Source organism: Wickerhamomyces anomalus (assembly GCF_001661255.1).
Source record: "Wickerhamomyces anomalus NRRL Y-366-8 unplaced genomic scaffold WICANscaffold_3, whole genome shotgun sequence".
Lineage (NCBI taxonomy): Eukaryota > Fungi > Ascomycota > Saccharomycetes > Phaffomycetales > Wickerhamomycetaceae > Hansenula > Hansenula anomala.
Genome location: NW_017567112.1, coordinates 983,661 through 1,010,509, shown reverse-complemented (window position 1 = coordinate 1,010,509; position 26,849 = coordinate 983,661). Strand labels below are relative to the sequence as shown.

The window sequence follows — 26,849 nt, the reverse complement described above, 5'->3', positions numbered from 1 at the left end:
ATAAAACCAATCCCAATAGTTTTAAAGCATCGAATAAACCTAAAGCGGCTATAGTTTTAGATAAATCATTTCTTGTTTTCGATAATTTTTGACTTGTAACATCTAACCCAGCTTCTGCAGCTTTTAAAACATTTTGATCTTGACTTAATTTAGCATTGAATGCATCAGCACCTTCTTTAATGCTTCTGACGAATTGAAACATATCTTTAAGGATATCTTCTTGTCTTAATTCTTCCATATGTAATTTTTCATCAAATGTAGTTTTCTGACCTTGATGATGATCATCTTGAGAACGACCACCTTGTAATAATCTTTTCCTCAATTGTGAAACGTTTGCATCTTCATCTTCATCATTATTAGGCAATTCATTAAGGTCCTCATCAGCGTCATCATCTTTGCCATCAAAATCTACAGATAATCTTCTTGTTTTGGAACGATCTGAAGATTGTTTAGTTTCTTGAAGTATGGTATCATTTGTGAATTGTGTTCTTGTTATTAGATCAGAGTATTGGGATAGGGATGTTTTCAATTCTTGGTTATTTGTGGCGAAACTTGTTAATATTTCACTCCTTAGTATGTCAGAGTTCTTTATAAGTTAGTTGTTGTTGTTGTTGTTGTTGTTGCTCTTGGTGTTTTGTACTCACTTTATCATGTTTGTTGTAGATCAATGTGTTTACAAAAGCGACTGGGTCCTCTTTGGCCTCGTTGGGAAGCACCTCGAGACGGATGCTTGTGTTTAGGTTGTTGAGGATCGTTTCTTTGGACATGATTTCAGATGATGAAGTTGATTCAGTTGATGATGTTCAAGTTCAAGTTCAAGTTGTATTTTTTTTCTCGAAAAGTGAAAAATCATCAAAAATCTACACAGAAAAGGGCATTTTAAAACAGAATAAACATGAATAAAAGGTTATATAAAGATTATGGAATGTGTGCCAGTCTACTATCAAACGACAACATGTAGGATCCAGTTGCGGTTAGCGAAAACGGCACGTACTTAGCTCTGGGCCACTTGAGCTTGTTCACGGTCCCCAATTGCCCATGAGCTAGTCCTTTTGAAACCCAGCAGAAACCAGCCTGGAAGACCCAGGCAGCTCTGTAACAGGTTAGAAAGAGACAGATTCACGTTGGCTGGAGAATGAAATGTGTAAAGAGCCCATGATTTCAATTGGAAAGAAGAGAAGGAGTTTTTGCAAAGGTGAAAATTTTTTTTATAATCTGGCGATGGTTAGGCAGCGTTTGGCCTTTGGAAATTGGATCTTTCAAGGGCTTCAAAATGAGGTTGAAATGGTTTGAATTGGATTGAGTTGAGTTGAAGTAAGCCAAAAGAATGTCCAGCAGCAACAAGACTGCCGAGAAGTTCAAGACCGTGCGTGTGTTGGTGGAAGATGCTTAAGAGATCAATGTACTAACAGCTGCTTTAGAAAGGGAACAGGGCCTTTGCCAGTGAAGACTATGATGAAGCCATCAAAGTAGGTGTAATAGTATTATACTATGAAACAGAACCCATACTAACTCCCTCAAAAAGCTATACTCTTCTGCGTATGTGCCCTCCGTTAATTGACCCATAAAGAACTGCCTAACACAAACAGAATCCAACACGATTCCACAAAGGCCAACTACTTTACAAACGTATGTTCCATATTCAACTTCTGATAACAATCAACTAACACCCTCCAGAGAGCCCTTGCCCGTCTCAAGTCAAGCAAGGCTGAACAACAATACGATCTAATCGGTACGTGTATCAACATTAATCACTTTTTCATTATCTCACTAACACTTATCCAGCAAAAGATGCTGAAAAGGCCCTTGAATTAACTCCTGATAATTCAAAAGCATTCTTTTATTTAGGTATTGCCCTGACAAAACTTGATAATCCAGAATTGGCATTGAAAAAACTAAACAAAGCTTATCAATTAGCTCTTGAAACTTCAAATAAATCTGCTCAACAAATCTCTGAACAAATCTTGGAAACTAGAAAGGAAATTGCCAAAAAGGAATTCAATGAACGAATTTCAAGAACAAATCCTCTTTATGAAAAATTATACAGATTATTACAAGAATTCTATTGGAGTAAAATCAATTATTTAAGATCAAGATTCAACTATAAACCTTTTTATGAAGATGACATTGATTTCCAAATCGAGTACAAATCTTTAAAAGATCAATACATTAGAGATTTAGACGATTTACGTCACACTTTTGAAGCTAGCTTAGCTAAGGATAGAGCTCCTCCAGCTAAAGAAGAAGCCCCAGAATACATCTTGGATCCAATTGGCTTCAACATCTTCAACGACCCAGTCGTCACTCCTTCAGGATTCACTTATGAACGTTCTTGGATCGTGGAACATTTGAAAACTAGTCCAGCTGATCCATTCACTAGAGCCCCATTGAGAGAATCTGACTTGTACCCAAATTTGGCCGTGAAAAAAGCTGCTGACAAGTACATTGAAGAACACAGACACTTGTAATCTGATCCACCTATTTTAGCTATCTATTAATTAAATGTTTGAATTAGTTTTGTATAATTAAATTCTGTATTGTATTATGGCTCGTGGTGTTGGGATGAATTTCCTTTCCGCGAATTTTGAGATTTCGTTATGACATTTTCGATTTGACGTGTTTGATTTAGTTGAAGTTTGATCTTTTTTTGTAAACAAAGACAATGTCGTTTTCTCAATTGTCAGTGGATATTGACGAGGCTGATGCTGTCGTGCTCCAGGAAAGCCTCATAAAGACACGCTCTCTAATCAACCAAATCAGCCAGTCTTTAACCAAGATTTCTCAAAGTACTTCCAAATCAGAAAACTTACTATCTCCAATTGTGGATAAGAATAAAAGACTATCTGTGTTTAAAAGAAATATTGATGAAAGTTTATTAGCTGTTTCAAATGTCCAAGGGATTGCTAGTGAGGCCTCCATTTATGAATCAAGATTAAGTGAAAGAATCGATAATGTTAAGGCTTATATCACAACTATTCATAAATCTGAAGATATATTGGAAAGATTATCTGATAATGGGAATGGTGAATATAGAGGTATTTCAGAAAATTTGAGTAAAACCATACTGGATAGTGAATTCAAATTGAAATCTTTTTTCAAAGATTTAATATTACCAGATTCTCAACCATTTGATCCACAAATCTTTATGAATCAAAGAAAACCTTTCCCATATCTAAGTAATGTGAAATTGAGAGATGTTAATTTAATATTGAATTTCTTTTATGAAAATGAACAGAAAAAATCAATTGATAATTTATTTGTTGAATCAAGATCAAAATTAGTTGTTGATAGTTTAGCATTCTTGGAACCTTTCACAAAGCATAAAAAAAGAAATGACAAAGTCCCTTATGAAAAAGGTAGTAATGGAATTGGTAACTATACAGAAGCTTATTTAGGGTTTTTGTCAAATGAATATGCCCTATGTGAAGATATTTTCAAAAATGATAAAGAAAGATTATTGATCAATTATCAACAAATCATTCATTATTCAGTGGAAAATTACTCTAAAATAATCAACTCTATATTAGATGCAATTCAAAACTCATTAACAAATGATGGGTTGTTAGTATTTGAATTGATTGATAATTTAACAAAGATATTGTCAATGTTAAGATCAAAATCAAAAGAAACTTATCCTTCATTACAATCAAGTTTAGAATCATGTCGTTCCACAGCTCGTTCATTATTTAAAGATTTGTTGAAATTCACTGAAACAAGAGTCAATTCTTTAATTCAATTACCTCAAGATAATGGTATTTCAGAAATTACTGTGGAAGTTATGTCAAAAGCTAGAAAATTTTCTGAATATAAAGATGGTGCTCTAAATGTTATGAATAATATGAAGGCTGGTAGTTGGATCCCACAACCAAAACCTCAATGGTTATCAACTTTCTCAAGTATAAGTCAAACAACAGTAATTGAAGATGGTGATCCAAAACAATTATTGTCATCTTTTTTCTCAGATGTTATTGATGCTTTAATAATTTGTTTAGAATTGAAAGCTCAACAACTCTTGAAAAAAAAACAAACACTTGGTTATTTCTTGATAACTAATATAACATTAGTGGAACAAATCATTTCAAGATCTGAGTTGAAAAACATTTTGGATTCAGTTGGGTTTGCAAGATTAGAAAAATTGAAGAAAAGATCATTAAATTATTTCTTGACAGGTTGGAAACAAGTTGCCTCTTATTTATTAGACGTTAATGTTGTTGGGAAATTAAGTTCAAAAGATAGAGATGCCATAAAGGAAAAATTTAGAAATTTCAATAGTGAATTTGATGAATTGGTTAAAAGTTATAAAAGTTATAATATAACTGATCCTTCCCTAAAAAAATTTTTATCAAAAGAAATATCATTTATAAGTCCACTTTATCATAGGTTCCATGATAAACATGTTTCAGGTGATTTTACTAAACATACTGATAAATATATTAAATATGATAAAAGAGAATTTGATAGAATATTGGATTCTCTTGCAAAATAATGAAATTGAAATGAAATGTTTACCCAATTTGTAGACTACAAAACCTTCTGTTTAGTTTAAAAACCAGATCTCTTGATTGATCTATTTATTTTGTATTTAAATAACCTAAAAAACCTTGGAAGACTTGCAGAACAATAAAAAATTAACTTAACCATAAAAATAATAACTGAATAAAAAAAGTGAAGAAATAAATAAAATTTCGCTTTGAACGAAACCGTAAAGCATGAAAAGAAGAAGAAAAAAAGAATTGAAAAAAAAATATATGATGAACAGAATCAAAAACAAAGATCACTTGACTCGTTCATCATGGTTCTCTAAAAAATGCTGCTCTTGATTGATATGCTTATTTAAAACGTCTTCATTAACATTACCACTAGTGATAGTTGAACTTGAATTGTTGTTTTCCAATGAAGATTCCTCAGAACTAACCACATTATTATTATTTTGTGAAACTGTTGGCGAACTCTCTTCAGTTGTAGAACCACCATGACTATCTTCATCTTCATCATCATCCAATGTAGCCAGAATTGGATTTGTACTTTGCACACCAAATGACATATTTCTTTTGAAAACAGGAGGTGGTTGATGTAAATTATTTTTGAAATTATTCAAAACTTTACGTGTATCAACAGCAGTTGGTGTATATGATCTAATTGGAGTAGTTTCATCATTTAATGGATGCCAAATATTACTTTTATTTGTAGAATAAAGTGCAGTGATATCAACTGAAGAAGATTCATTAACAAGACCCAAGGATTCTCTTGATTGAAGTTGATCATAAATAGATGGTGCTCTATAAGTTGATGGTCTTCTAATTTGAGAAGGATCCTGGTATGATGATGAAGTTGGTGGATTGAATGATGTATTTGTTGTAGTTGAATGTAATAATGGTTCCATATCCACAATTTCAGCTTCAGAATCAATTTGTAATGAGCGTAATGAAGTTGGAGACATTGATGATAATGAACTTTTTGATAAATTTCTCCCACTGTTATTAGATAATTGATTCTGTTGTTCTTCATCCATTGGTGGAACAATCTCTTGTTGTGGATGAAATTGTGCAACTTCATCATTAATCAATTCAGATGATGTTGATTCACTTTGTCTAATCACAGTATCAATATCATTTTGTTGTGAGTTGTTATTGCATGATAATGTTGAATTACTATTATTGCTGAAAGAACCAGTACTATTGACATCTAATGAAGTTCTTGGAGAAGTTCCAGTTGATGATCTACCAGATCTTGCACTTGATCTTATTTTCAAAGCATCTGGACTTGTAGCTCTAGCCACTGAAGCTGGCATATTTGGAGATGAACCTCTAAATCTAAAACTACCCGCAATATCACCTTCACCTTCTTCTTCCTCCTCATCATCAATTTTTTTAGCATCTGATTTTTTCAATTGTCTTGGAGTACGTTCATCAGTTGGGACCAATGGAGGTGAAGGTGTTGAATTTGTAAAAGTTAAAGTTGGTGCTTGGTTTGGTGGTAAATGACTCTTAAAAGCTTCTTGATTAACTTGTTCATTAATTCTTTCATGAATAATTCTTGAATGTGGACCTGGAGATTTAGCCTCTTCTTTTAAGAAATCGTTATAAGTTGGAGGATCTTTTGGAGCATTATCCATAACTGCAGCATCTAAACCTTGGACACCTTCTTGTAATAAATCTCTCATTGGTGGAGGACTAATATCTGCATCGAATGGAGGTGGTTCAAAACTTGGTCTTCTAATCAAATGAATTGGTCTTGTTGATGGGGAAAAACTTGGAGAAACAGGTTGAGCTTGAGGAGAAGTTAATTCAATATCTAAATTCTCAGGTTTATAAACATTTGCAGATAATGTTGATTCAAAATTTGGTAATGAACGGTTTCCTAAAGTTGAAGCTGATCTTGATCTTGAAGATCTTACACCACCGTTTAAAGCATTATAGATACTATGATAAGTATTATCAATAGGTTCAACTTCTGGAGATAATGGTGGTGAATTTAAAATCTCTTTGGGGAAATAAACATTTGAATCATGTAGTTGATTTGAAGGAGGTGGAACACCATAAGCAGGTAATAACGTGTTTGCATGAGAACATAAAGGATGTAAAACATGAATTGGAGAATCAATACTAATTTCATAATGTTTTGGTTTCCCATCAATCAATCTTGATAATCTTAGACAAATTTTGATCCAATGATGAGCTTTTATATTTGCATAAGAAGTATTTGGATGTAAATTTTGACGATTATTTAATTTTTGAGGAACATAAACTTGAAATTCAAATTCTTTAGCAGTAACATCATAACCATCAGAAGTTAATAAATTGCCCATTTTCTTGGCTTTTGCATCAGCATCAGGAGGTAAATCAGGTGGAGGTGGAGCCTTATGTTCCAGTAATAAATATTTTTTAACAGGTTCCATTCTATGAACTTTTTTATTCCGACAATAATATTCCAAATTTTCAGTTAGGTAAATTCTTATTCTATGCAATTTAATCTTATCCAAAGGTACCAATTTAAAAGCCACTGGTATATAAGCATTCAAAATGATTGCCTTTGTAGCAATGACAATATCATAATGTAATTGATCTTCCCAATCTCTACTTATAGCAATTGGTTCTGAATCCTCGACTGATTCTTCAGATTGGGCTCTAATGATCCTTACCGGTAAAGTTGTTGCAATATTTGACTTAAAAGCACCTATTCTTTCAATCATGACGTTTAAACTGTATGAAACTGAACCAAAAGTTGCATCTATTGATTCTGGAGTGGATGCTGGGATTGCATGTTCAAAATTATAAATATAATCACCAGGATGGAAAACAAAATGTTGAGAAGGATCAGTGGTAGTGTTATTTATATTATTACTATCATTTGAATTGTTTGTTGCCGTGGCTTTTAATGAAGCTAATAAAGAATTTGATCTATGTCTTCCAGGAGATGGTGATGTTGCTCTTTTGATAATGTTGAATGCATTTGTTGAACTCATTATTGAGGCAGAATCTAGGTTTAAAGAACTCATATCATCTGAAAGGTTTCCTATTGATAAGTTTGAATCACTTGAATTTTTCACTATATCAGCACCACTTTGATTATGATCATTTGCATGGTTATAGAAAGGCCAAGTATGATTGAGCAGGTCATTTTCCTCAACATAATCTTGTCTTTTGGGAGGGATACCTTCAGGCCATTCAGTTTTGGAGATCCCTTTAAACGTTAGAGTAATGTTTCTTATTTTGGAAGATTTTAAAACTCTGAGTACTAAAGAACCTCTTAATATTGTTGGAGGCCTTTCTTGATATTCATGTGGTTCAAACCCTTGTACGAATAGATTTGGTTCAGCTAGTTGGAGATAGACTTGAATGGAGCCAGTCTGAGTTAAAGGACGAGTCTCTGGAGTGATGTCCAGGCTCTTTTCCACTGGGAACAAGTTGTTCATGGCTGTAATTTCAGCAGCTCAGGGGTTATTTCACTTTGAATTTGATATTTCAGCAGGTTGTTGCTTTCTATTTTGATCCTGTCTATTCTAATCTTCCCTTCTAACGCTTTATGGTCGGTCTTTCTGGTTGGCGGTTGGATTTGAAGAGTGTTTTGGTTGATGAAATGAAGACGGGGGATAGTTTTTGGCAGGTGTCTGGATTTTGTTCAATTCGGGAAAACTGGCCGTGAGAATGACAGGGGATGGAAACAGAGATTAGTGGATTAAGGTGGTTTAAAGTGGTTTAAAGTGAGAAATAGTGGGTTTATTAGAGACTAGAGCATCGATATTATATGTGTATGTTCTTTTCTGGAGCAAAATGGCCCATTGGCTGGCTTGAAACGGTTTTGTTTGACGTTCCTGGATAACCAACAGCCAACAAATAAGGCTGAATAGGAAAGAATAACTACAGAATGGAATTGTATATGCCCATGTGCTTTTTCTTTGTATTGTATTGTATGTGATTCATGCTTCTATTGTGGTAATTCGAATTTCAAACCTTTCAACACTCTATTATAATAAATGTAAAAGAAGTCTGAATAGATCAATGTTTGGATAATCCCAGTGAAAACAGCCAATGCATCGAAACGGCCCTCTGCAAACCATCTATAGAACCAGTTTGGAATGTATAAAGCACGATAAATCCCAAGGGCAAAGATATAATGAGTTGTTAAAGTTTGAGCTTCACCAGTTCTTTGCAACATGAATAATTGTGGCAAGATGGCCACACTTTCTAGCCATAAACTAAACGACCAAAGTATTTCAGTGAATTGGAATCCATAGTTGAAGATTAAAGATAATAAAAATGATCCACCAATTAAATATTCAATTTTAAAATTATCAATTTTTTGAGTTTCTGAATTTTTAAACTTGAAAAGCATTAGATAAACAATGTAAATTGAGCTTCCAATAAAGAACATTTTCATTAATGTGTTGTAAAGTGAAACATATCTGAATGTTAAATCGATGTATCTAGTGATAAACACCACTGAATATAATATTTGAGTTCTTAATGAAATACCAGCAATTGATCTTGATTTTTGGATGGAGTTGATCAGTATGAAGATACTGATCAAATGGGACAGATCACCAGCAGCTCTAAAGATGTTTAACATGACGATTCAATTGATTTCAATCGATTTCAATCTGTTTTAATGTTAGGTGTTGCTGTTGTTGACAACACAACGAAAAAAATGGCCAAAGTTTTAAAATCGAATTCGCGAATGTCAAATGACTAAGATATTACGTACTGTTTGGCATAAGTATTAATTATTTATTCATATTTATTTCATTAATTCACAATTCTCTTAATCTTTTATAAGCCTCCTCTTCTTGCTCTGGAGTAGTTTTCTTCTGGACATCGAAATTAAAACCCCTTTTCAATTGAACATCTTGTTGTTCAGCATCCTCACCTTTAACAATTTCCAAATTTTCAATTGAATCATAAGCTTGACCAATTTGATTATTTAAAAATTCTTCAATAGTTGGTCCATCAATAATATCAATATCTTTATTAATCTCTAGTATTCTAAAATTTGTTAAAGAATCATGAGAATTAAAATGTAAAATAGTTGGGAATTTATCAATTTTATATAAACTTGTCAATTCAGTAGCTTCTTCACTTGTTGCATCAACTTTTATGAATCTAACATTTGATAATTTTGAAGCTAATCTTTCAATAAATGAATATTTACCGACCCAATTTTCTAGCCAAGGTGCAATGAATGCTAATACAACATTATCTTCCATTGTAACAATTTCATCCAATTCTAATTTTGATGAAATTTGCAAAACTTTCAAATCAGGCCAATTTGGTACGACACCAGTATGAGAATTTACAAAATCAGCCATATCTTCAATTGAACGATCACCATTATAAGAACCAAGATGAGTACCATCAAAAGCGTATAATCTTAATGTGGGGAAACCTGCGATTGATTCTTTTTTCCTAATTCTTTTATTTTCACGACCTTCTAATTGAGCAATTTGGATCTTGGTGTTGTTGAATAATTGAGTTAAAATTTGAAAATTTGGAGCTAATTTTTGACAATGAATACATTGTTTTGAATAGAAATTTATAAATGTGTATTTTCCCTTTTCATGGATTAGGTCTTCAAAATTTGAATCATCAGCCACTATTACGTCTTTGAAAGTTTTATAGGCAAAAGAGGAGTTTATCAGGAGGAGGAATAAACAGTATTTGAATATATTTAGCATTGTGATGGGATTTATTTGAATGGTTGTGAACAATGAGTATAATTGAATTTCTTGGGGTGATTTTCTTGATTTTCTCAATTTTGAAAAATTTTATCTAAAAGATCAGGAAAGTGTGGCAGAAGTGATTGAGCCACTGAGAGGCGAGGAAATGGATTTAGTTTAATGAGATGGATTAATTATAAGTTGTTTAACTTTTAACTAGGTCAACATGACTAAACTGGACAGAATCCTGGCGAAACCTCACAAAGTGCTGCTGTGGTCCTTCACGGGGCTGATCGTGGCAGCCACAGCATTCACTTTGTTTGAGTCCAATAGCACTACAAAGAGGATTAACGATAAGAAGAAGAGGGTTAAAAGAGACAAGAGTGTTGAAGAGATTGAAAGAGACTCCAAGGATGTGTCACGTTGGAGCAAGAAGGAGTTGTTTGATTACTTGACGAGAGTGAGTATTAAATGGGTAATTAAGAATTATACTGACTATGATTATAGCATCAAGTGTATCCAGACGTTGAGACTGAGCCTGAAGAGCTGGTGAAGTTGGTCAAGTCGATAAAGAGGTTGTATCCAGACATTGATTATTGAGTATATTACATTAATTCTATTCTATTATGATCTATTGTAATTATAATACCCTGCCACGAGCAAATTCAGCCACTGTGAAGGTTACACGAGCAAATATTCACTTTGGAGGTTACAGAGGTATAAAAGGGAGGTGATCGTAGTAATTATTTAGTCTATAATATAATCTATAATCTATTACAATAATCTATCATCTATTACTATCACAATACACCATGACTTCTAAACTAATTCAACTAACTCAACTAATCCACCTACTAAATCTATATCACCATCCTCAGCCAATCACAGCACAATGCTCCACGAAAGGGTAACACGGCCACAGTTGCAACATAATCATTTATAAGCACCCTTGCTCTTCTTCTCCTTGGACAACTACAATCCAATCAAACAATCAAAAACTAGTCAAAATGGTTAAAGCTGGTGAGTATCACCTCAATTGAACCCAATTGACCCTTATACTAACACCTAAACAGTCGCAGTCTTACGTGGTGACGCCGGTGTCTCTGGTACCGTCACCTTTGAACAAGCTTCTGAATCTGATCCAACTACAATCTCCTATGAAATCTCTGGTAATGACGCCAATGCTGAAAGAGGGTTCCATATCCACGAGTTTGGTGACAACACCAATGGTTGTACCTCTGCCGGTCCTCATTTCAACCCTTTCTCAAAGACTCATGGTGCTCCATCTGATGAAACTCGTCATGTTGGTGACTTAGGTAACATTAAAACTGATTCAAACGGGTTAGCTAAAGGTTCAATCACTGATAAATTGGTTAAATTGTTTGGTCCAACTTCAATCTTGGGTAGAACCGTTGTTGTCCATGCCGGTACCGATGATTTAGGTAAAGGTGGCCATGCTGACTCATTAAAGACTGGTAATGCCGGTGGTAGACCAGCTTGTGGTGTTATTGGTTTCCAATCATAAGTATTTAGGAACAACTATTGATTAGTTTTGAATAATATGTCTATGGTTTCAAAAAGTGTAGTTAAACTAGGAGAAGGTTGCCTCTACAATTGATAAAAAAAACTCGAAAAATTATGCAAATGCTATTAAGACAGTAATAATATATAAGAACTCTATTATACAAAAAAAAAAAACCAAGCTCATCTAAAAATCACCTTTACCAATTGGTTTAATTTCACCATTCAAAACTTTATCTAAAACTCCTGCAGAAGCTGCAACTAAACCTAAAAATGGTTTTGATGGATCTAAAACTTTTGATAAATATTCTGGATGATATTGAGCTGCAACATAATATGGATGATTTTCCAATTCGAAAATTTCCATTCTTTCACCACTTTCATCTTTACCAACAAATTTTAAACCTTTTGATTCAATTTTTTCAATTAATTTTGGATTAATTTCATATCTATGACGATGTCTTTCAAAAATTTCATCTTGATCTCCATATAATTTTCTCAAGATAGAATCTTTAGTTTGGAAATTTGTACCACGTAAACCTAATCTCATTGTACCACCCAATTTATTCTTATCAATTTCTGGCATATAAACAACCGCAGCTTCATCTTCTGTTAATTCAGGAACAAATTCTTGAGAATTTGAATGTTCAATCCCAACAACATTACGAACAAATTCAATAGTGGCAACTTGGAAACCTAAACAAACACCTAAAAATGGAATATTGTTTTCTCTTGCCCATTTAGCTGCACTCATCATACCTTCTGTACCACGTGAACCAAACCCACCCGGAACTAAAATACCATCGGCACAGCATAATGAATGCCATGCCTTGTGGAATTTAACTTTATCACTATCATTAGATTCTGGTTCTAAATCTGAAGCCTCGACCCAAACAATTTCTAATCTTTTAGAAACTCTCATTGATGAATGCTCTAATGATTTAATAACTGAAATGTATGAATCTTTTAAATGAGTGTATTTACCAACTAATGCAATCTTGACAGTTTCAAATGAACGATCATATGAAGTAGTTAATGCTCTCCATCTATTTAATAAATCTTCACCTTTAGCAATTGAATCTTTTGAAATGTTTAAAGAAGTTAAATTTAAACGTTGAGTCAGGAAATTGGTCATTTTTTGTTCCATTAATAACAATGGAACGTGATAAGTTGAATTAACATCATGAACTGCTAAAACTTGATTTGGTCCAACATGACAAAACATTGAAATTTTTTCAATAGTTGGTCTTTCCAATTCCATTGAACAACGACATGCAATAACATCTGGTGTTAAACCTAAAGATCTAAGATCTTTAATAGCTGCTTGTGTTGGTTTAGTTTTCTGTTCACCATGAATCACTGGGACTAAAGAAACATGAATCAAGGCAAAATTTTCATGACCAACTCTAAATTGAAATTGTCTTAAAGCTTCAACAAAAGGAGCACTTTCAATATCACCAACAGTACCACCCAATTCAATGATACAGATATCAGGTTCTAACCCAGATTCATCAACAGGGATTTTAGCAACTCTTTCAATCCAATCTTGAATAGCATTTGTTAAATGAGGAACAACTTGAACAGTCTTACCTAAATAATCACCTCTTCTCTCTTTTTCAATAACTTGTTGATAAACTTTCCCAGTGGTGATGTTATGATCTCTTGTTAAAGTGATGTTTAAATATCTTTCATAATTACCAAGATCTAAATCAGCTTCACCACCATCATTTAAAACGAAAACTTCACCGTGTTCCAATGGGGACATTGTACCGGCATCGATATTCATATAAGGATCAATCTTGATAGAGGTGACTCTTAAACCAAGAGTCTTCAATAGTAACCCAGTAGAAGATGCCAACACACCTTTACCAATACCAGAGATGACACCTATTTGGATTAGTTTACATGTAACGCGTAAAGTGAGATTTGACACAATTTGCAAACCTCTAAAAAACAATCTACTCACCACCAGAGACAACGACGTATTTCATTTTGTCAGTAATAATAGTATAATAATAATAGGTAGCCTTAGAGTCAAACAATAAACTCGTCGGGAAGAATCGAAAAAGGTTTTATGAAAAGATGAGTTTTCAAACGGTTTACAAAATTTTTTTTAAAAAGTGAAAAGAAAAAAAAAAAATTTTTTTTCTTCACAGTCACGTGACTTCAAAGGGCATTACGCATAGCATTTGTATGGGAGCCGTCTATTTCCTTATACGATTTTAACACCAGCGATTCTATTGTCCTGGTCCTTGAGCAACTGGGCCCTTGATCTCTTGACCAGCACATTCAGGGCCTTCTCGAGTATGACTGGGTGTATTCCATGGAACTCCTGGCTGGCACTGAGCTCCCCATTGGCGATTTCATACATCGTCAAGACACCACCGCTTTGGCCTGTGGATTCCACCTGGAGAGTTAGTAAAGAGCCTTGATAGTTAATTAAACCATACTCACCCATTCCAGCACCATCGCAGCCCAGTCCTCGGGCCTGTAGAAGTTGACAAACACACTCGAGTGGTTGTCGTTGTAGAAGGCATCCTCACTCTTCACCATCTCGCTGAATATCTCATCAACGGTCTCGATGCTCAGACTGCGCTGGATCCTGTCATTGGCAAACAACGATTCCTTGGTAATGGTGGCACCCTCGTCTTCCAGTGCCAATTGCCCACTGTCATCCACTTCGTCAACGTTGCCCTGTGAGAGCACCTGGCCCTTGTTGTTGAGGATCCATACTCGGTTGGCCCTGGAGTAGCCCAGGATCAACTGGATCCAGCTGCTCCGTTGCGCGTGCCACGTCTGCTCGTTGGGCTGGCGTGTGAAGAACGGAGGGAAGTTGTAGATCTGGGGGAAGGTGTAGTTGGGCATTGCTTTGGTTATTGGTTATTGGTTATTGGTTATGGCTTTTAATTTGATTTAATTCTTTTTGATCCACGAAAAAAACACATTTGAAAAGGTAAACAAACAAACAGGAAAGAGAAATAATGTCAAAAGAGTTGAAAAATAGTGTGCTGAAGCTATTAAAAGAATCAGGCGTGCTAGAGATCACAGATGATCCAGCTATTAAAGAAATACAAACCATAAACAATGACGATATATCAACAGAGATAAAACATACACAGGTTTATCGTGACCTGGTTGATAATTTGGATAGATTGATGGTTATCGAACAATCACAAAAGGGAATGTATGATAGTGTTAAGGATGAACTCATGAAAAGTGGGAGATTAGCTCACTTGATACAAGATGGTGAACTAAAAGATGAAGAGCTGTTAAAATATTTAAAACAGATCCAACAAATAAGAAGATTAGTTATTGAATCGTGAGTTATACAAGTGCTGTCTTGTTGAGGAATTTACTAATAGTGTTAATAGCTCTACAATGACATTACCAGTTCTTCGATCAGTTCATCAAGTTGAAGGTTTAACCACAAAAGAAGCGTGAGTTGTTGATCAAATAAGAAGAATTACATTGTACTAACGAAAAACACAGTGGAATTGTATCAAAGATTGAGAAAAGAGACGAATTAACAGATAAAATAATCAAACTTCAATTCAAAATCAACAAAAACACTGAAAAACTGATTAAATTAACAAATGAAAACCTCTCAAAATTTGAAACTAGTAAACAATTAACATCATTATTAATAGAGACAAAACGTAATGATAATACACCACAAGATCCAAAACAAAAGGCAATGTGAGTACACAACAATATTTATACCATATACAATACTAACCTAACAGACTTGAGAAAAATTTAGCAGAAGCTAAAGAAAAATCATACAATTTAGCAGAACAAATTCAAGCTTTCATCGTGGAGAATGGATTAAATTGGGCAGATGATGAACAACTTCGAGAAATTGTACTCTACTGTGGTGAGATATATAGATAAAAACATGATGATAATGATATATACAAGTCTAGTAATCACACATATACTCTCTTATTAACAACCTCCCAATTAATAGCATCCAGGGCATCCCCAACATATTTTGCTCTTTGTCCAACACCATAATCAAGTACATAAGCATGATCCCATAAACTAACACCTAATAATGGGATGGTCCAATCAGTTGTCTTATTCAAAGTATGTTCTTTAATAGCTTCCCAAGCTTCAAATTCATCTGAATTAATAGGTCCATTCAAATCCAAACTTAAATTACCACTGAAATTATATGGAGTACCACTATTATTAACAATTAAAATTTCTAAACTTTTAGATTCAGTCTCCACCAAGAAAACCCAACCTTGTCCAATAATTTTTTCACTCTCTTCAATAAATTGTTTCTTCAACCCATCTAAAGATCCAAACCTATCAATTATACGACTTTCCAAATCCCTTGATGGTGAAGTTGTATTTGTTAAAGGTGATGTTAATTGTTCGAAAAAAAAATGATTATTATGACATTGTGAAGCAACATTGAAAATTGGTTGTTTTGTCTGGTCCCTTGCTGAATTTATAGCAATATGGAAAGGATAACGAGTTTCATCACTTGTACCATTTGTTAATAATGTTAATTTTGTAGTTAGATAATTTTGTTGATCTATCCATGCTAATTTAAACCCATTTGGTGAAAGTAATCCAGGTATACCTTGTGTAGTGTATTGGTCTTGTAATTTGAGCCTTGGGGCTGTGTGTATCATTCTTTTGGCCCATGATTGGACTGGTCTATTATTACGTAGCATCATGACTCTTTTTTGAACCTCAACTTCTCCAGTATTTCCAATATTCAAAACTTGTTTGAACGTTTTTTTTTTGATGAAGAGTTTCGAGATTTTTCAGATTGAAAAAAATGGGAATTACGGGGGTAAAGTTTTCACGTGATAACTAGAATTACGACCTTTAATGAAATTGACTTTAAGTCATGTATTTCCAGTGTGAGTAGGTCAATGATTTATGGAAACTTTTAATTCAAATGAAGGAAACTAATACTTTAGTTTTATGTCAAAATACTATATTTCTGCTCCATTAAATCAACAATATTCACGAATGTCACACTCATTACAGACCCGCTATTTATTGACAGATTACCAATAAAACAATATTTGAACTTAGAAAAAAAGCCATAAGAACAAGTCCAATTGAGGATTAATAACTAATAATTCATTATTGAGATATTACATTCTTTTATCAATATTTCATAGATTGCGAAGAACTTCCCCCGAATTTTTAGAAATTGAAGTTTTCCCACCAATTAAGATTTTTTTAAATACTTTCAAAAAACATCATCATCCCAAAGGCAAATTAAATTAAACCAATTTTATCAGTTTATTACATGAATTAATTTACCCAATATGAATATTCTTAGACAATCAATACGGAGACCATTCCCAAGACCATCCTTAACAAACCTCATCAAACCAAGATTTTATTCACCATTACCTCGTTCTTCAAGATCTTCAGGATATAGAGGAGGTCGTTTCCCTGAACAACAAACTGTTGAAGATATAGGCACTGAACCTGATGTGAACAGATATAGCTTTGATTCATATTCAGGGACAGTACCTAACCCAGGAGGATTGTTAAGAGAGACTGACGGGATATCCAAAATTTTAACAGAACCCACTATTGTAATTGAACGTCAAATTGAAATGATGAATGTTTTTTAGGTTTTGAACAAGCAAATCAATACGTTATAATGGATGCATTAGGTAACAAGATTGGATACATGTCTGAACGAGATTTTGGTATTGGGAAAATGATTATGAGACAAATTACAAGATTACATCGTCCTTTTATTGTTGATGTTTTCGATAATTTTGGTAATCCTGTATTAACAATTAAAAGACCATTTTCATTCATAAATTCTCATATTAAAGCCATATTACCAGGTTTTGAAATTGAAGATGATGGTATAATTGGGGAAAGTGTACAAAGTTGGCATTTATGGAGAAGAAGATATAATTTATTTAAAGCTCATTCAAATAATGAATATGATCAATTTGGTGCTATTGATTCCGGGTTTTTAGCATTTGATTTCCCAGTTAGAGATGAAAATGGTCGTGTTATTGGTGCTGTTGATAGAAATTGGGTTGGTTTAGGTAGAGAATTATTTACAGATACTGGTGTTTATATAGTTAGAATGGATCCTCAATCATTTGCAGGAATGGGTGAATTATATCCAGAAGTTTCAGGACCATTAACTTTAGATCAAAGAGCTATATTGTTAGCTAATGCTGTTAGTGTTGATTTTGATTATTTTTCAAGACATTCAAATAGAGGTGGATTATTTAGTTTTGGTGATTATGAATAAAATAAATGAAATTACGTATTAGAATTGGTGAACAGTGAATTTTATTATTTTTTCAATTGTTTTGCCAAAATTCTTGAAACACCTTTTGTTCTTGCTTTATTTAAAGTTTCATTCCATTCTTGATCAGATTGTTTTGATGAAATTGATTTAACAACTTGATAAACTAACCCCATTAAATCTTGTCTTCTTAATTCATTTTCTTTTGACCATGATTCACGTTTGGCAATTTCTCTAGATAATCCATCTTCATCACCAATTTCACTCAATACTTTTCTTCTATCTTTAACTATACCTAACAATGAAAATCTTAATTCACCTTCTTTATAATGCATGATTCTATTTTGTAAAACTTGAGGTAATTTCATTATAAATTCATCATCATTAGCACAAGGACCATGATTAATTGGAGCTTTTTTCAAACCATCCAATTCATATAAATTCCCATCAATTCTAACATATCCAATGAAATGGAATAGCTCATCATCATCATCAGGTTTATAAGATTGTTGAGATTCATCAACAAATGAATTGGGACTTGAAAATGAATTATGTATAGTTCTAATTAAATCTGAATTTGAAATAGTTTCACCTTTTAGATCCGAATCAAAAGAACCAACAAATTCTTTAAAGTTTGATAATTCTGGACCGAGATCTATATCATTTCTGTTTAGCAAGATATTTAATACCGCTTGAGTGGCACATGCATTTTGGATTCTTTGTCTTGCAAAGAAAATTGACTCATTTGATTCATCATATTCGCCATCTAATGGGGCTGATGTTTGATCAACTTCACCATATTTGAATAAGAAAATGACACCATAAAGTGGGCTGGTAGAGGGTTAGTAATTGTTAGCTATAAATTCATACACATCACATACGCTATGGCTTGTAAAGTCTCTGGATCAAACGAGTATAGTTCCTCGAAGGCAATGTCCTTGACTTGTAACTTGTCAACCAGTTCAGTGAAGACACCCTTTGAAAAGTTAGTATAACTAGAATATTATTACCATAAACCACACTCACAGCATCAGACTCGATAGTGTTCCAACCTCCAGACATCGTTTATTCTCGTGTTCTTTATAGTGATTCTCTTCAATATCACCAAATTCGATAATGTTCAATATTGACGTTGACGATGGTTACTCAGCACTGGCCTGTTCGCGAATGGCGCTTTATCAAACCACCAAATGCTCATTTCTTCCTTTCTTTCCTTTAACCACACCATCAGCCGTTTTGTTCACCAGGAATTCTCTACGCAATTGCTACCTATTATCCACAAGATCCCTATCCAGAATGTCAGACCAAGATAAGAAATCATTCATCGTGAGTATTCCAGAAGAGTGCACTTTTTTATCGTTGCTCTGTCTTTTGTTAGCTGATAAGACTGATCTAGGGGGCAAAATGAACAACATTGAATAGATTTAGTCAAGACAGAGCTACAAAGGCAGAGAAGATTAAACAAGACTCAATCATTACAGAACTGAATACTAACACCTTATAGGTTACTTTAAAAGAAAATGCCAGTGCTGCAAAGTGAGTATTAGTGCCGATGTTGCTGTTTCCATCGCAGGGCTAACAATGTTCAATTCAGATTCAAAGAAGGTTTAAGTAAACTAGGAGGTGAAATCACTCATGAATACACCTTAATCAAAGGTTTTGCGTATGTATTTATTCAATTGACCTGATTCACATGTTCTAACCCCATACTTTAGTGTCAAATTACCAGGATTCCACGCAGATTCTCTTAAAAAACACGACGAAGTTGCCACTGTCGAAGAGGACAAAGAAGTCAAGACCCAATAGACTGATTTATTGGATTTAAATACAGAAATAGTGAAATTGTTGTAATTTAATTGTTCATTTGTAGTTACACTGTGGCACCAACCAGACACCTTTTTCTCGATTGCGACCCCATAACCAGCTTTTTTTAGATAGGGGATAAAACCATCTTTTCTACATTTTTTAGTATCTATTGTAATTAGTATCACCACCATGTGTCTAAACAGTTTGGCTGGTAATCCAAGTGCTCTTAGCAGCTCTGGCTACCAATTGATCAACAATGACCCTGTTCCGAAGCAGATTGATGGTATCTATGAAGATAAATTGCGTCAATTTGTTGACGAGGGCCAATACAAGGATTTAAATTTACCAAAATTTTATGATATTGACAAGATTGATCATACAAGAGATGAAAACAATTTAAACAAAGGATATATTGAATTTCAAGTCCATGAAGTTGCCGGTTTAGAAAGACCTTTATTCCAAGACGTCATTGGTAAAGCTGATTTCAAACCTGCTAAGAAAGGTGATGTTTATGGTCCAAGTTGGAAGACTTTTTGGTTTAAATTTCATATTAAAGTTCCCAAGAAATGGATTGGTGCTGAACAAATTTGGTTCCAATGGGATTGTGGTAATGAAGGTTTATTATATACCCCAAAAGGTGATCCTTTACAAGCTTTTACTGGTGGTGAACGTAATGATTTCATTTTACCAAAAGAATGGACTGATGGTGAAGATCATTTATTTTATTTGGAAATGAGTTGTAATGGGATGTTTGGTTTAGGTACCCCTTCCAGTATTAGTCCACCTGATGAAAATCGTTATTTTGTCTTGAATACTGCTGATTTATTATTACCAAATTTAGAAGCTAGAGCTTTAAAAATTGATTATTGGGAAATCACAGATGCTGCTCGAGAATTTAATGCTGAATCATGGCAAAAATATAGAGCAAGACAGATTGCCCTGGAAATTATTGATGCTTTTGATCCAAATGATGTTGAATCCATTAAAAAATGTAGAAAAATTGCAGCAAAATTTATTGGACCAAATGCTGATAATGAAAAAGTTTTCCATGACACTAATGGTTCTCAAAACAAGATTGATGTGTATGCAATTGGTCATTGTCATATTGATACTGCTTGGTTATGGCCATTTGGTGAAACCAGAAGAAAAATCGTTAGATCTTGGACAACCCAGCTAAATTTATTGGATAGATACCCTGAATATCAATTTGTTGCATCACAAGCACAACAATACAAATGGTTGAAACAAGATCATCCAAGAACTTTCAAAAGATTACAAGACGCAGTTTCTCAAAATCAATTCATCCCAATTGGTGGTTCTTGGGTTGAAAATGATACAAATATACCAAATGGTGAATCCTTGGTTCGTCAATTTTTATTTGGTCAACGATTTTTCGAATCAAATTTTGGGGCAAGATCTAAAACTTTTTGGTTACCTGATACTTTTGGTTATTCTTCACAAATCCCTCAATTATGTCGCCTTGCCGGTCTTGATAGATTTCTAACTCAGAAATTATCATGGAATAATATAAACAACTTTCCAAATACAACTTTCAACTGGGTTGCACTAGATGGGTCTCAAGTTATTACTCATATGCCTCCTGCAAACACTTACACTGCAGATGCAAATTTTGGTGATGTTAAACGTTCAATTTCTCAACATAAAAACCTAACTTATGATCAAACTGGGTTATTAGTGTTTGGTAAAGGTGATGGTGGTGGTGGTCCATTACCTGAAATGCTTGATAAGTTACGTCGTTGTAGAGGTATTTCAAACACTGTTGGATTATTACCTACAGTGCATATGGGTAATTCTGTTGATGATTTTTATGATAAAGTCTTGGAGAGAACTGATGATGGTAAGAAATTGGTTAGTTGGATTGGTGAATTATATTTTGAATTCCATAGAGGTACTTATACCACTCAGGCTTTAGTTAAGAAATTTATGAGAAGATCTGAAATTAGATTACATGATTTGGAATATTTTGCTACAATTGCATCTATCTTAAAACCAAAAGAGTATAAATATCCTCAAAAGGAATTACAAGCAATTTGGGAAGATGTTTTATTATGTCAATTTCATGATGTTTTACCAGGTTCATGTATTGAAATGGTTTATCGTGATGATGTTAGACCAATGTTGAAAAATGCAATTAAAAAAGCTGAAAAATTAACTTATGAAGCATTAAGAATTTTAACAGATGATGAAAAAGCTATTGATGGTGCTTTCCAAATTGCAAATACTTTACAATGGGATAGAACAGGTGTTGTTAAAATTCCTAAAAATTTCAACATTTCATCAAATTCAAATGTCTTGGTTCAAGAAAGTGTTAAACATGATTATGTTTATGTTGAAGAGAATTCAGTATCATCATCATCAACAACCCCAAAAAGTAAACATCCAGCAGTTGCTAAAGAAGGCTCAAATGGTGATTTTATCTTGAGTAATGATAAATTAAAAGTTACAGTTAATGGTGGTGTCATCACTAGTTTATATGATTTAGTGGAAGATCGTGAAGTTTTAGATTTATCCACAGGTAAAAATCATAAAGGTGCAAACCAATTGGTTGTTTTTGAAGATACTCCACTAAGTTGGCAAGCATGGGACACTGAGGTTTTTTCATTAGATAAATATCATTATGTTTCACCAGGTAAAGTTTCAATTAATGAAACGGGTCCATTAAAAGCTTCATTATTAGTTAAACAGAAAATCAGTGAAACTAGTTCAATCCAAACTATTATTTCATTAGATGGGTTACAATCATTAGATGAGGCTTCAATTGTGGAATTTGATTCAAAAGTTGATTGGAATGAATCACGTAAATTCCTTAAAGTGGAATTCCCAGTTGATGTTCATTCAGATTTTGCAAGTTATGAAACCCAATTTGGTATCACGAAAAGACCAACTCATTATAATACATCATGGGATGTTGCTAAATTTGAAGTTTGTCATCATAAATTTGCAGATTATTCAGATTATTCATATGGTGTTTCCATTATTAATGATTCTAAATATGGGTTCTCAACACATGGTAATTTGATGAGATTATCGTTATTAAGATCACCAAAAGAACCAGATGCAAATGCTGATATTGGTAAACATCATTTTAAATATGCAATTTATCCTCATAAAGGTTTATTGAACTCTAAAACTGTTGAAGTTGCTCATAATTTTAACTTTGATGTGTTTTCACCATATTTGATTCCAAAGGGTAAGAGTGACTTTTTAAATTTGGTTGGTATTCAAGGTGATGATAATTTGGTTTTAAGTAATATTAAAAGAGCTGAAGATGATGAAGATATTTCCACTGGTGAGTTGCCAGTTAAAAATCCATCATCAAAGACTTCACCAGCTGGTGCTAAATCAATTATTGTTAGAGTTTATGAAAGTTTAGGTGGTAAATCAAAAGGTGTTATAACCACTAATGGTAAATTATCATCTGTTTCAAAAGTTAATCTGTTAGAAGATGAATTGGAAACTTTGGAATTCACAAAAAATGATGGTTCAAGTATTTCTGAAATTCCAATCAAATTGAGAGCTTTTGAAATTGCAAGTTATAAACTTGTTTTTGCTTAATCAGTTAAGCTAGCTTTTTTTTTTAATGACACTATGATAACTCTATTGTATTCTTCAGTTCTTTCATAACCACCTTTTTTTTAAAAAGTTTTTGTTATATATGCTTTGTTTCTATTTCCAACACACAATATTATTTATTTAATCAAGCCAGTGGGTTCAAAGTTAGTAGGAACAACTACATTTTAATCTTTGGATGAAAAGTAATTGTATATTCAAATAATGTTAAGTCCAAGGGGTGAATTGTAAAACAACCTCTATGAAACGATACATTTTCAAACAGATATGAGAGTTCCAGTGGAGAGCAAAATTAAATTATTTCAACTTTGCATTCAATCATGGCTTCAACATTCACGAGATGTTCATGCCAATGATTGTTTTAATGTTCCATACTTGCCCAACTGAAACTCTGTCAAAATAAAAATTGACGTACTGCAAAGAGGTCTACTCGTAGACACGGGCGCAGATGTATCGCTATGTTTCAACTTAAAAACAATTCTGTTTTCAGGACTTTTTTATATTGATTCAAAGGATAATGTGTTTTAAATGCTGAAACTAAAAACATTGCCAATGGGTTTTAGTTTATTTTTCAACAGTCGAGCAAAAGCACAAGTATCAAACCGCGTCACAGCAGTTGTGCTAACATGAACCCACGGTATTCAATGCCACACATTTAGCTTTGCACTACATGGCTCAATCTGTAATCTGGTGTAGGGAAAATGTGTATTACACGAGTTCCAAGAGATGAATTGTAAACAATCTCTATGGGAACCCAGGTTTTTGAATTGAATCGACGCTATTCTGTACTGGGAACAGTCAATTGAATGCTCTCCATGACGAATAGCATGAGATACCCCAGTAAAAAGATGCTTTCAGCTGCATTTTAGGGTTAGAGAACACATCAACTACCCGCTAATATTCTTTCAAAACATAAACTGTGAAAAACACCATGGAACAGATGCTTACCGTTTAATATGTAACAGAGTCCAGACACATACATTTCTAAAACCAATTTTTTTCACACTCAAGCCAGACAAGTTTCGCGAAAAAGGGCCTTTATTTAGGCTAAATCAAGATGATCATAACATTACTTTTTCTTTTGCTTATCCTTTTACTTTATACTCAATTTATTATACGTTTACTTGATACCAATTATAGGTATTTATTCGGAATCTGGTATTTGCGCCAAAAGCTACAAAGCTAACCGAGCAGGACACAATCCATTTATTGTGATGCTGTTTTGTAGGGGAAATAGAGAATCAACCAATAACGCCAAATGTATACAAATGTGCATTAAAACGATAGGAATATTGATCAGAATGAGTTAATACAGTATTATCAACTCTTACTGGTAACTTCTACAGCTGTATGTGCCTCATTGATTGCCCGTCTAGCTTGCAACCCATACAGGCTCAAGTCTTTCAATATTGGTAATTACAAATTTGAGGCATGAAGGGCAAGGTGGTTTCCAATTTCCCAACGTGATGTCAGTGTTTTAATACAAAAAATAACGTTGTGCCAACTTAATTTGCAGTTAATGTCATATAACTGTGGATGATCAAGACGTAATTCTACTGCAAATTGATATTAATCTTTATTCAAAATGAAAATGTGTATAATGGAATAATCCATGAATCCAGGAAGTAATGTTATCAACCTCCCAAGAAGCTTCAAGTCCATTCCATACATCAAAAGCACAGTTAATTAATCATCAATATTGAAGAAAAAAATCAACAAGAATAAATCAACAGCCTAGCTAGCATCTGTGAATTGGCATAGGATTGAAAGAATCAAAATGTTTACACCTTCCAAAGTAACTGATAACGTCTGATCACAGTGTTTTCGAGCTGCCAAAAGTCACGAAATAGATCTTGACCTGGTGTTTGAATATTGATTTAGAGATCTAACATCTTCTAATAAAACAGTAGTCTGATCAACGTACTAAATAAATGGTTTCGAAGATGAAAGGCTGTTTGTTGATTTTCAAATCAAACTTTTTCCATTCGGTAGGTTCGCGAATGCGTTTTGCAAGTTAATCAAGAGAATCAAAAAGTTCAAACTCTGTGATGTTAATCTCAAGTGTAATGAGGAAGATATCGTTGGCGAGAATGTTATACTACAATGTATTGAAATAAAAGATATTGTTCATTAGTTTTTAGCCATGAATTCAAGAAGTCTTTTTCATCAAACCTCTATGAAAAAATGTTTAATAAACCTTATAATCACCATATATTTGTAATATCAGTCATATATAATTGATCATACGTCTGATATTATTGAGAAATATAATGAAGTCAATATTATTAAATCAAGTCGACTTTGATTTGATGAGCCGATACAAGCTAGCATAACTCAAGATGAACTAAAAGAAATCAATGCATGACTGAGAAATTATTATATTGCAAATTTTATCAAATCAATAGAACATAGTTGGTATAGTTATGAAGTAGGTCGGTCTGATTTGCTAATCCATTCGAAATCCAAGAGCAAAAAATTCTGCAACACTAAAAGAGTTTTCCATTTACAGAAATGTACCTGAAAGATGAAAAAAATACACTCACTTTAAGAATAGTCGACGTCCAAGACTCAAAGCCCAAAAAAAACTCGCGATTCGTCGAGAAACAACAGGGGCTTTCATTTAGGCTAAATCAAAGACAGTCTGACTTGATTGACTAGGGCAGTGATGGGTATAAAAGAGTTGAAGTTTAATGAGACAGACAGAGTGAAGGTAAATAATAATATTAACTCGAGATCCCACTACATATAATTTTTGATCTTGTAATTGGAAAATATTCATTCAGGAAAACCAAAGAGAATCAAGAAGTGAATTGTAATCCACCTCTATGAATTATCATGGTATTCATGTAAATTGAAATGACCTTTATTCATGATGGTTCTAGAGTGAGAGAAATCAACTTGTAGAGTTACTTCTCATGAATAAAGATACCACCAAAAATAGGACAATCAACAGTCTTAAACCAATTAACGAGATTGTAATGAACGATGCGCATACTGTAATGGGCGAGGACATATGACTCAAAATTGCTTCTCTACCAGTACATCCAACTTCACTTTATTAAGAATCATTATTGACTCCTAATTAAGATCAGTCTGTGTAAAAGTGGAATGAAAAAAAGATGCAAAGCTTTGAGCATCCCTATTCTAGCAAGCTATGATGCGAACTATTAACAAAAGGGCTGGAATATACGTCTGATAAAGAATGGTACACTATGCTGTTCGAAATGCTGGACCTCAAATCATTAAGATAATGGAAAATTGAAAGCCTTTTCCATTTTTTCGACATTGGAATATTTCGCGATCAAGTAGTAGATAAATTAGGCTAAATTAAAGTGAAAGTGCAACTCGATGGTGAACAAATGGAGAGGAACTAGACATGAAGCACTGTAGTACCTATGATAATTCTGTAATTAATTGAAAAGTAAATAACGTAAGTCAGCTAATATTCACTCTACAACATAGTCAAAAGTTAATATTGTTCATTTAGAAAAGTCAATGAGAATTAAAAAGTACTTTGTAAACAACTTT

General features: G+C 33.5%; 16 protein-coding genes across 16 annotated transcripts; 8 read left to right on the top strand and 8 right to left on the bottom strand.

The window, feature by feature from the left end:
* Positions 1 to 39: 39 nt before the first annotated feature.
* USE1 (SNAP receptor USE1) lies at positions 40 to 767 on the bottom strand (the record flags this gene model as incomplete). The annotated part of the gene is made up of 3 exons (XM_019183398.1): positions 40 to 48; positions 101 to 586; positions 645 to 767. 3 exons carry the CDS (start codon positions 765 to 767, stop codon positions 40 to 42), a joined length of 618 nt encoding a protein of 205 aa, XP_019039191.1.
* A 560-nt stretch (positions 768 to 1,327) lies between these two features.
* Positions 1,328 to 2,468, top strand: WICANDRAFT_62558 (uncharacterized protein; the record flags this gene model as incomplete). The annotated part of the gene is made up of 6 exons (XM_019183397.1): positions 1,328 to 1,366; positions 1,422 to 1,469; positions 1,526 to 1,539; positions 1,590 to 1,629; positions 1,678 to 1,732; positions 1,786 to 2,468. The coding sequence occupies 6 exons, from the start codon at positions 1,328 to 1,330 to the stop codon at positions 2,466 to 2,468; spliced, it is 879 nt and encodes a 292-aa protein (XP_019039190.1).
* Positions 2,469 to 2,662: 194 nt separating this feature from the next.
* On the top strand, positions 2,663 to 4,486 carry EXO70 (GTP-Rho binding exocyst subunit EXO70; the record flags this gene model as incomplete). Its single annotated transcript, XM_019183396.1, has 1 exon — positions 2,663 to 4,486. One exon carries the CDS (start codon positions 2,663 to 2,665, stop codon positions 4,484 to 4,486), a length of 1,824 nt encoding a protein of 607 aa, XP_019039189.1.
* Positions 4,487 to 6,151: 1,665 nt separating this feature from the next.
* ALY1 (Aly1p) lies at positions 6,152 to 8,041 on the bottom strand (the record flags this gene model as incomplete). The annotated part of the gene is made up of 3 exons (XM_019182569.1): positions 7,537 to 8,041; positions 6,538 to 7,371; positions 6,152 to 6,372 (listed from the first exon to the last, which is right to left on the bottom strand). Coding segments are annotated over exons 1-3 (1,434 nt in total), but the record flags the coding sequence as incomplete, so codon positions are not given.
* A 17-nt stretch (positions 8,042 to 8,058) lies between these two features.
* ERD2 (Erd2p) lies at positions 8,059 to 9,070 on the bottom strand. The gene has a single exon (XM_019186337.1). It carries the CDS (start codon positions 8,872 to 8,874, stop codon positions 8,428 to 8,430), a length of 447 nt encoding a protein of 148 aa, XP_019039187.1. The 5' UTR covers positions 8,875 to 9,070; the 3' UTR covers positions 8,059 to 8,427.
* A 180-nt stretch (positions 9,071 to 9,250) lies between these two features.
* Positions 9,251 to 10,171, bottom strand: WICANDRAFT_68538 (uncharacterized protein; the record flags this gene model as incomplete). The annotated part of the gene is made up of 1 exon (XM_019184123.1): positions 9,251 to 10,171. The coding sequence occupies one exon, from the start codon at positions 10,169 to 10,171 to the stop codon at positions 9,251 to 9,253; it is 921 nt and encodes a 306-aa protein (XP_019039186.1).
* Positions 10,172 to 10,379: 208 nt separating this feature from the next.
* On the top strand, positions 10,380 to 10,753 carry MIN6 (Min6p; the record flags this gene model as incomplete). Its single annotated transcript, XM_019184757.1, has 2 exons — positions 10,380 to 10,613; positions 10,661 to 10,753. The coding sequence occupies 2 exons, from the start codon at positions 10,380 to 10,382 to the stop codon at positions 10,751 to 10,753; spliced, it is 327 nt and encodes a 108-aa protein (XP_019039185.1).
* A 407-nt stretch (positions 10,754 to 11,160) lies between these two features.
* On the top strand, positions 11,161 to 11,678 carry SOD1 (superoxide dismutase SOD1; the record flags this gene model as incomplete). The annotated part of the gene is made up of 2 exons (XM_019185632.1): positions 11,161 to 11,173; positions 11,227 to 11,678. 2 exons carry the CDS (start codon positions 11,161 to 11,163, stop codon positions 11,676 to 11,678), a joined length of 465 nt encoding a protein of 154 aa, XP_019039184.1.
* A 183-nt stretch (positions 11,679 to 11,861) lies between these two features.
* WICANDRAFT_62552 (CTP synthase URA8) lies at positions 11,862 to 13,665 on the bottom strand (the record flags this gene model as incomplete). The annotated part of the gene is made up of 2 exons (XM_019183395.1): positions 11,862 to 13,561; positions 13,641 to 13,665. 2 exons carry the CDS (start codon positions 13,663 to 13,665, stop codon positions 11,862 to 11,864), a joined length of 1,725 nt encoding a protein of 574 aa, XP_019039183.1.
* A 221-nt stretch (positions 13,666 to 13,886) lies between these two features.
* Positions 13,887 to 14,539, bottom strand: VPS25 (ESCRT-II subunit protein VPS25; the record flags this gene model as incomplete). Its single annotated transcript, XM_019181818.1, has 3 exons — positions 13,887 to 14,081; positions 14,129 to 14,317; positions 14,354 to 14,539. 3 exons carry the CDS (start codon positions 14,537 to 14,539, stop codon positions 13,887 to 13,889), a joined length of 570 nt encoding a protein of 189 aa, XP_019039182.1.
* A 116-nt stretch (positions 14,540 to 14,655) lies between these two features.
* Positions 14,656 to 15,565, top strand: MCM16 (Mcm16p; the record flags this gene model as incomplete). Its single annotated transcript, XM_019183394.1, has 4 exons — positions 14,656 to 14,993; positions 15,046 to 15,111; positions 15,164 to 15,370; positions 15,418 to 15,565. The coding sequence occupies 4 exons, from the start codon at positions 14,656 to 14,658 to the stop codon at positions 15,563 to 15,565; spliced, it is 759 nt and encodes a 252-aa protein (XP_019039181.1).
* Positions 15,566 to 15,600: 35 nt separating this feature from the next.
* RSM26 (mitochondrial 37S ribosomal protein mS42) lies at positions 15,601 to 16,359 on the bottom strand (the record flags this gene model as incomplete). Its single annotated transcript, XM_019181783.1, has 1 exon — positions 15,601 to 16,359. One exon carries the CDS (start codon positions 16,357 to 16,359, stop codon positions 15,601 to 15,603), a length of 759 nt encoding a protein of 252 aa, XP_019039180.1.
* Positions 16,360 to 16,968: 609 nt separating this feature from the next.
* AIM25 (Aim25p) lies at positions 16,969 to 17,927 on the top strand (the record flags this gene model as incomplete). The annotated part of the gene is made up of 2 exons (XM_019185631.1): positions 16,969 to 17,254; positions 17,284 to 17,927. 2 exons carry the CDS (start codon positions 16,969 to 16,971, stop codon positions 17,925 to 17,927), a joined length of 930 nt encoding a protein of 309 aa, XP_019039179.1.
* Positions 17,928 to 17,971: 44 nt separating this feature from the next.
* YUH1 (ubiquitin-specific protease YUH1) lies at positions 17,972 to 18,986 on the bottom strand (the record flags this gene model as incomplete). The annotated part of the gene is made up of 3 exons (XM_019181638.1): positions 17,972 to 18,755; positions 18,806 to 18,900; positions 18,951 to 18,986. 3 exons carry the CDS (start codon positions 18,984 to 18,986, stop codon positions 17,972 to 17,974), a joined length of 915 nt encoding a protein of 304 aa, XP_019039178.1.
* Positions 18,987 to 19,220: 234 nt separating this feature from the next.
* Positions 19,221 to 19,730, top strand: WICANDRAFT_62546 (uncharacterized protein; the record flags this gene model as incomplete). Its single annotated transcript, XM_019183393.1, has 4 exons — positions 19,221 to 19,250; positions 19,429 to 19,460; positions 19,519 to 19,587; positions 19,640 to 19,730. The coding sequence occupies 4 exons, from the start codon at positions 19,221 to 19,223 to the stop codon at positions 19,728 to 19,730; spliced, it is 222 nt and encodes a 73-aa protein (XP_019039177.1).
* A 189-nt stretch (positions 19,731 to 19,919) lies between these two features.
* AMS1 (alpha-mannosidase) lies at positions 19,920 to 23,730 on the top strand (the record flags this gene model as incomplete). The annotated part of the gene is made up of 2 exons (XM_019182716.1): positions 19,920 to 22,056; positions 22,150 to 23,730. The coding sequence occupies 2 exons, from the start codon at positions 19,920 to 19,922 to the stop codon at positions 23,304 to 23,306; spliced, it is 3,294 nt and encodes a 1,097-aa protein (XP_019039176.1). The 3' UTR covers positions 23,307 to 23,730.
* Between the last annotated feature and the right edge of the window lie 3,119 nt (positions 23,731 to 26,849).

Coding starts and splice junctions, on each gene's coding strand:
- ERD2 (XM_019186337.1), bottom strand. CDS start 8,874: ATGTTCTTTATTGGAAGCTCAATTTACATTGTTTATCTAATGCTTTTC.